Raw genomic sequence first — 8,322 nt, 5'->3', positions numbered from 1 at the left:
TGGCGCCCCGCGCATGCGCTCCGGCCGCGCACCGGGGCTCCCCGCCGTGGCGGTGGGGCGCGGGCAGGGCCGCCAGCCCGGGCCGCGGCGGACAGGTCGGTGGGCACGGCAGGGCCGCGGCGGCGGGACCTGCCCGGGCTGGGGTGGGCGGGCGGGAAAGAAGCACAAGGGCGGCGGGCGGGCAGGAGCGACGTCATGACGCCGGCGCTGTCAGCGCGACGCGGCGCCACCTGGTGGCGGGGAGGCGATGGCGTTGGACCCGGGGGCTGGCCTCGTCCCAGGCTTTACGTCACTGGTATTGCGTCAGCGGCGTTGCGTCGTCCGTGACGTCATCGCGTGAGGCGCGGACCCTGTGTGGGGCTGAGGGGAGCCCAGGCCGCAGCCCTCGGGGCCCGCGCGGGGCCGGCTGGAGCTCAGCCCCGGACAGCAGCTGGGGACAAACGGTGCTGAAAGATGAAGCTCCATCTTTGGTGTTAGTGTAGCATCAAAGGCAGAAATTCAGGCATACAGCAGAGGCAGAGTTGTTCAGGGTAAGGAGACGAGGGTGTTAGAGTTTTAAACAGCTGCTCCACTGCCAGCTGGTAGGATTCGTTGAAGACGTTTAATGTGTTCAGCTTCAAAGCAAACTTCTTTCTAGCAGTGTTACCAGGGAAAGCAATTCTGATGCATTTGTCTCTGCTTCATGAAGCAACGTGGAATTTTATCTGTTGTTTCCAGGCTCAGGGGCACAAAGAGCAGCATATTCAGAAGGGCGAAGAAGGACTCTGGACAAGAGCCTGGAGCCACAGCACAAGGGGGGATGGCTCACCACTGGCAGAGGGCAGGGTTAAAGGGGATATTGGGAAGGAATTGTTCCCTGTGAGGGTGGGGAGGCCCTGGCACAGGGTGCCCAGAGAAGCTGTGGCTGCTCCTGGATCCCTGGAAGAGTCCAAGGCCAGGCTGGATGGGGCTTGGAGCAGTCTGGGATAGTGGAAGGTGTCCCTGCCCATGGCAGGGGGTGGGAATGAGATGAGCCTTAAGGTGTCTTCCAGCCCCAACCATTCCGTGATTCTGTGGTGTGGGCCTGCCTTGAAGGGAGGCAGTGTCAGCTGCTTTACTGACAACACTTGGTCCCTGAACCTGCAGACACACAGGTGTTTATTTTAACCATGCAGGTTTTAGATAAAGCCAGAATTACAGCTGGGCAAAACCAGTTTGACTCCAGTAAAGTCCAAAGGCAGTGACATTGGCTGTTGCTCAGTCTGTTGGCTCTGTATGAACTCTCAAAAATCACAGATTGGGTACAGCCCCTGTTTTGTCTACACAAAGAGGCCCTTACATGCTCAGCTTTTGTATCCGCTTAAAATCCTGTTCTTCATCTCTTTCCTGGTCCCTCCTTTCCCCTTTGATTTTGGTGCTTGGATTAGAACAGTTATCTGGACGCCAGTATGGGTGTGTCAGAGGCAAACTGGAAACAGAAGGTGAAAGAATTGTTACCATAAGCTTTACATTTGGAAGAAAATGGAAAATGGACCTCAAGTTCTTTTGCCCTTTTGCTTTTCCCGCTGGGTCAATTTTCATTACATGCAGAGTGTTGTGGGGTTCACTGTAGCTCTTGTGTGTGATTTCAGCTGAGAAGAGAGCAAGTTATTCATTGTTACAAATTAATGAAGTGTTAGTGTAAAAGGTGCATTATCAGATCACCTGAAGAAATCTGTGATGAGTTTGGTTACCTTTTCAAAGGGAGCATCTTCCTATTTTAGAGAAATCAAGATACTTTGTTTAATTTCACTTTATATTTGGCTTCAACATAGTCACAAATCAGAAGACAGGATTTTTGGGAAAAAATCAGTAGGACTGACCTTGTTTTAAGTGAATGTACCCTTCAGAATAACACTGTCATCTTGGAAAGGAATGGCTTGAATGTTCAACATGGGAGCGTCCTTCTCTTTATTTTCACTTTTTCATTAATTATTCATTTCATTTTCTTGCCACAAGTATCACTGACTGCTCTGTTCTTGATCTACAAAATAACAGAATTGGTTGACATGGTCACAATTATCCCTGTTGGGGTGGAGTCAGGCACCTGGGAAGAGGCCACATTGTGGTTTGGAAGAATGATGGGCTGTCCAATGGTTCCCTTTTTTGACAGCTTGATCCTGCTGGTTGGTGTCTCTCCCAGCTCATTTCCTAAGGTAAAGAACAGAAAAACAGGACAGGCAGAGAGTTAATCTCTGTGGGGTGGCACTAGAAACGTAAGTGCTCAATGACAGCTGTTTGCAGCTTCATTTTGAAACTTACCTAGCTACATTTTAATAATTTTAAATGCCTTGTATTGATTTTGTAGGATTTTAATTAATCATTTTGTCCCTTGATACTCCTTTAGTAGTTTATAGGAAAATTACCCCTCTGATAACACAGAGAGCTCTCATCAAATAGGTATTAGCTGAGTGTAGGTCTGGATTTTTATAAACTGTGTTGATTTGGCTTAATTTTATGATCCCTCTGTGTTCATCAATTCCCATATAAGCCATTTCTTTATCAGCTTGGTGTTGAGCTCAGTCTGCAAGATGGGTGTTTACTTCCCTAATTGTCCTTTTTGAAAAATCACAGTGACTTCTGCTTGCAAATGGTCCAATTCTGTTGACAGAAACACCTTCAGCAGCTGCTTTTCAATGTGCTTTGCATTGCTCCTAAACTGGGCTGCTTTCCAGCATCATCAGGGGATGAATATTATAGAAATATTTAGTATTTGCAGGATTAACAGTTCCACGGTTTGATGTAGTGGCCTTGGTAGGTTTTTTTTCTTGGTTTTCATGTACACCAAAAAAGATTTTTTTTGAAAGTCCTTAACTTTTTCTGACAAGGTAATTTTACCTCCTGCTTTTAATACATTGCATTGTTTATATTCTTTATTTATATTCAGAATCCAGTTCCATCACCATGATATTATTTTACATCTTGGTTTTTATTATCACTCTGATTATTTTTCTTTCTCTGAAAACCAACTGAGTTTTTATTAAGTATTGTTCTTTATTGACTTTTAGGGCCTCTACCAAAATGTTTTTCTTCAGTCCTTAACATCAATTTTATTATTCTCTTAAAATTAATAGCTTGTTGTTGTTATCAGTCAAACCAATTTGATGTTTTCATCACCAGCTGCTTCTCTTTGTGATTTATGTGTTACTGTGTTTGCATACAACCAGGAGTATTTGCACCTGAGTGACCGTTAGTTTTTATTTGTCTCTGCACTTCCCCTTTATCCTTCCAGAGGAGATATAGAGTGAATTTTCTATTCTGAGGACATGTTGGTAGAGGGGCACTTTGTTGTGTAAGTAATGATTTAAAATTCTGTCTGGATTGTGATTATTTTTTTAGTGGCTGTGAAATGCTTTGAAGTGTTTTGCCATATGAACAGGGTGCTGGCAGGGGGAGGTGTAGCTCTGGACAGAGATGTGAGGACTGAAGGGATATCAGGTAGGGAAGTGGGTGGTGCCAGACAGACACGGATGCTGATCCCTGCTAAGATTGCTCCTTGGAATCTCAGTATGATTTTCCTACCTATCATTCCCTTGCTTATAGAGACTTGAATTAATTTCTCATTTCCTATTTTCCACATCTGGTTTTTTTACCCTTTTCTGGCACAGGGAAGCTGGCAGAGACGAGAACAAGAAAATGGTACCTTCTTTGGATTCCTGTTTTGCACTTAGATTTGTTCTCTCCTCACAGAACAAGCCCTGCTGTCCTCAGTGTTAAAGTTTTTGCACTTCTGCAAGCACAGAGACACTGTACAGATGCAGTGTCATGTCTTTGTAAAGTAGTGGTAAAGGTGTTGGTTAGTGCAGGAACCTGCAGAGAACAGGCTCTAGTGAAGAATCCCTAAAAGGATGGAAGATAGTGTGCTTTTTCAGAAGTCACACCGTTGACAAGTAGGTTCTTCTCCATCAGGAACCTGTAGGAAGGTTTTTTGTAACAGGATTTGGTCTGGAAGAATCCCTAGGGACCTCCTTCTGGTGTGGTTGCCAGAAAAAACACTGCAGAAATTCTTTCCTTTCGCAGTATTTGGTCTGGCTTGACTGGAAGTTTTGTCACTAACCCTCATATCTTTGGCTGCAGCTTCCACAAAAGGAGAAGGTGGTGATGAAACTTCTAATGCCAACCCAACATGGTGCATCCCATCATCCTGCTGCTGCCAGCACTCCATAATTAGCGGTCCGGGGTCATCCAGGCCCTGGCAATTAGCTAATTTCTGAAGACTGAGGTGAAGCTGGAGGTGGGGGTGGGGGAGAAAGGTGGCCTCCTTTGGACTCACTCCAGCAGGTCCTTGTCCTTCCTGTGCTGGGGACTACAGACAATAATTCAGGTTTTGTTGTTGCCTCACTTTCTAGTGTTAAATAATCCCATTTCCCTTAGCATTTCTTGAGAAATACAAGAGATTGCTTCCAAGGCACTTTCCTGGTTTTGAAAGTATAAAGTGAATTTTTCTTTAAAGATGAGGAATTGAGGAGGAGATGTCCTGAGGCACCACTGTGGTGCTCGGGAGGGGAGAAGGTATCTGCTGTGTGCAAGTTGTTGAGGCCTGCCTAGTGCTGATGGACTGTTGTAGCCACGGTGATGACATATTCTTGGAGACTGAAATGGCAGGAGAATTGTTCCTGGAACAGACAGACAGTGTAAAGCAGCAAGTGAGCAGGCCCAAATGTTGTGTATTTGAGAGCTCAGAAGAGAGAATGTCAAACTGGACTGCTGGTGGAAAAACGCTTTCAGGGGTTCAAAGAGAGGCTGCTCTGAAAAGTGGGAAGATAACAGATCTTTTACCTGTTTGGGTTTTTTTAAGGGTTTTATGATTTAACTAAGTAATTACAAGGCAGTAAATACAAGGCATGTAATAGGTGCATATTTTTAAATCATAAAATCACAGAATTATTTGAGTTGGAAGGGACTTGCAAGATCATCCAGTTCCACCCCCCTGCCATGGGCTGGGACACCTTCCACTATCCCAGCTTGCTCCAAGTCCTGTCCAGCCTGGTCTTGAACACTTCCAGGGATAGGGCAACCTGTGCCAGGACCTCACCACCCTCACAGGGAAAGATTTTCTTCCCCATATCCCATCTAATCCTACTCCCTGGCAGTAGGAAGCCATTGCCCCTTGTCCTGTCACTCCAGGCCCTTGTCCAAAGTCCCTCTCCATCTTTTTTGTAGGCTCCCATCAGGTACCTGTTGAACTGGTAGAAACGATAATCAAGAGCAGTCAGGACAAAATACACTAAATCCATGCTTTTCCCTCCATTTTCCAGGTTCTGTCTTTCATTCTTACTGGTCCTGCTTTGTACCATTTTGCTGATCCACGTTTACTTGAAAGGCACAGCTGGGCTATAGATTTGGCATCTCAGTGAATAGGTAAGTGCTGCTAATTATTTTATTTGTGATTTGTTGAGTTTTAAGATCTTCCAAAATGAATTGAATATTATACTGACAGAAATGATTTTCAAAGCCATTACCTTTTGCGCTCAATAGACTGGTGCCAAAGCTGGTTGTTAGGGGCAGCAATAGCAGCAGCTTCAGAAATATTGAGATGTTGAATAGATCAGGAACCTGTAAATGCAGGTCTGGACAGGGAGGAGTAATATAGATAAATTCTTAGTTTTGCATCATAGGTGTGTCTGATCTGATCTGCCTGGGACACTGAACATTGATAGCAAATGGAAAAGTGCTGATCTGTTTCGCAGTTTAATATCAGGAACTCACCATAAATAATCCAGCAGTACAGCTGTGTCTGAGGCATTTAAAGCCATGTAGGATGTTAAGATTTGGGACTTCTCCACATGCTGTCTCCTCCTTAAAAGAAAAAGGTCAATTTACAGTTATAATTACACCAGTGTTCTGTCCAGGAAAAGTAAATTTATGAGCTTTGATTTCTCCCTAAGAGAAAATTACTCCAAGATTCACAGCAAAATCTTCTGCAGGTTTGGGAGCCTGAGTTTAAAATAAATAAATCCATTAACATCTGTAATTGCTTATAGGAAAGGCTGACCCATGGAAGTGTGTAACCAGCATTCCTCAGCCTCTCATGTCTGCAGCCAAGCCATTTGAGAAAACAATCTCCCATGTGTTTTTCCTGCTTTTTGAGTCTTTCTGTGTCCAGAGCTTTACTGGAGTAACTGGACTACAGCTGCTGCCATTCCAAGTGAAACACTCTGGTTTAGGTTTGAAAGAAGTAGTTTTGGGAGGAATATAAAACCCCTGGTAAAATAGCCAGCACCATCATGAACTCAGGACTAGGAAGAAGAGGACAATGAAAACATGTAAGAATAGAGCTCTAGTTTTAATGTTGCCTGAGAGTTGATGGCATTTCCATCTGGATATTGTACCCAGCGCTGTTCCAGGTAATCCCTGCCTAGTACTGCTGTTCTTGCTGCAGCTGAAAAGATTAAGAAATTCGTTTAAAAATGCTATTTATTTAGTCTGTTTACCTCGTGTGTGTGACAGCAGTCTGTGAAACATGGTCAGTGTCATGGTTTATTGAGTACTCAGGGGAAGAATTCAGCAGGAGCAGGAGGGCTAATCCTGAGTGAGCAACTGTGGAAGACAAGAGGAGAGAAAAGCTGAACATGTTTAATGGAATCATTCTCTGACTTGTCCTAAAACCCCTTCTGAAATGCCACAACGCCATTAATTTACTTCTCAAAATGAGGTTGGCCTCTCCTCTCTGGAACTGTAGTGTCTCAAAGCAGAGTTTAACACTCCAGAGTCACTGCTTGAGCTGAAGGATGGGGGTTTTTCCTGCTGCATTTGCTGGTCTTGTGCTATGTAAGTAGGAATGTGTATAACAAAAGGACAGAGCTGTGTATAACAAAAATCCAGAGCTCCAAGACAAAACCCTACCCCATATCAGATACCTGTTTTAAAATCTTTCCTCTCCTTTGCTAACGTGGCTTGGGCATATCTGTAGTACAATTACAGGGACAGTGTTTGGGGTCAATATGTGCTGTTTCTAATCTTAGTATTTCATGCAAATTCTCTTCTCCTTCAGCAATTTACACCTTGTCCCACAGTGCATCTGCCTGTACCATCCTGCATGACCACCTGCTTTTGTTTCTCTGTTTAAGGGCTTTCATAAGTGTCTCTCTGAAGCTCTGTAGCTTATCATGATGATCTTACACATGCTCTGCACCAACTGAGGTGCCTAACTTATGGTCCAGAGTCTTCTGAAGAACCAGCTTGTGAAAGCAGGTGAGGTCCTTGGAGAGAAAACATGCTTTGCTGAATGTGAATTAACTGTGGAAGAATGAACTGTTGGAAGTGCCCACTCTGTCTGGTGACCTCATTGGAGCCTGGAGAATGGACATCTCTGAGGTGCTGGAAGGGCTGATGCAAATCTGAACTGATTCTGGTGTTTCCCCCTGCCCTCCAGTCCTCACAGTGTTCTTAGGCCACAGTGTTACTGGAAAGCCAATGGATGAACAGGACAATGATTTTAAGGAATTGTGGGCAAACATTTTGAGTAGGGCAAAGAAAAAGGCTGGGGATGCTGAGGCAACAAAGAGAGTTCAGGACTGGCCAAAGAGCACCACAACACGAAGCAAATTAAGAAGAGGCAAAGCTGCTGCTAAGAGCCAAACCCATCATCACTTACCAGCAGTGAAGGAGATAAACTTGCCTCAAGATTTGGGTCCGAAGGATCAAACGTTGGTACAAGAAGAAGATGGCGATGCTGCAGCCTGCAGTGGTGAGACTGCACAGGGAGATGGAGCAAGGAGCCCTCTCCCTGCCAGACAACTGAGCACAGAGAGCACTGAGTGTAGCCAGAGGCCTCTGACAGGTGAGTGAACTGAAATAGTTCAAACAGAAGATAGGCAAGGACTGAAAGGACTCTGTAGCTCAGTGAAGGTCTTGAGAAATCCATCTGGAGGGGACACAGTAGCACTGTTGGAAGCAGGCTTGCCCCTTACAGGGGTTTGATCTAGGAGTGTGTTCTGTGCTGCAGGCAGGCAGAAGATGTCCCTCAGTAAGGTGAAGCCTCAGCACAATGTGATTTCTTGGCCAGTCATTATTCACTGATTTTTGCAGTATCAGAGCTGAGAAAAACACTCTCAGATCATCTTGAAGCAAGCTCCGAGTATAGTGTGGTGCTTTTTTACTCAATGCTTCATTGTATGGTGACATATTGTCACTGGATGTTGTCAAGGGTAAAAAAAACCATGAATGAGTTAGGAAAGGTATTGGATTAGTTCATAAAGGATTAGTCCTTCAGTAGCTGTTAAACATGATGACCAGAATGCAGTCACCAGTGATGGAAGTCCTTATACTGATAAATTAGGTCAGTCAGGATTGGGACATTGT

At 44.8% G+C, this 8,322-nt stretch overlaps 1 protein-coding gene across 6 annotated transcripts in view; it reads left to right on the top strand.

The window, feature by feature from the left end:
* Positions 1-8,322, top strand: part of SLX4 (SLX4 structure-specific endonuclease subunit) — a 29,205-nt gene continuing 20,883 nt past the window's right edge. For 3 of the 6 annotated variants that reach the window (XM_042037708.1, XM_042037707.1, XM_042037703.1), the window contains exons 1-3: positions 1-95; positions 5,277-5,379; positions 7,089-7,801. In XM_042037708.1, coding sequence (XP_041893642.1) covers positions 7,435-7,801 — 367 coding nt within the window. In that variant the 5' untranslated portion in view covers positions 1-95; positions 5,277-5,379; positions 7,089-7,434. Of the gene's footprint in view, positions 96-395; positions 531-936; positions 2,175-5,017; positions 5,193-5,276; positions 5,380-7,088; positions 7,802-8,322 lie in introns of those variants that run through there. The other 3 variants (XM_042037705.1, XM_042037706.1, XM_042037704.1) reach the window with 3 other exon arrangements.

This window comes from Corvus kubaryi, unplaced genomic scaffold (assembly GCF_017639235.1).
Source record: "Corvus kubaryi isolate FWS band 111438036 unplaced genomic scaffold, C.kubaryi_AGA036_p1.0 37387, whole genome shotgun sequence".
NCBI lineage: Eukaryota > Metazoa > Chordata > Aves > Passeriformes > Corvidae > Corvus > Corvus kubaryi.
The sequence above is the reverse complement of the archived record's forward strand: the minus strand, read 5'-3'. Positions and strand labels throughout refer to the sequence as shown.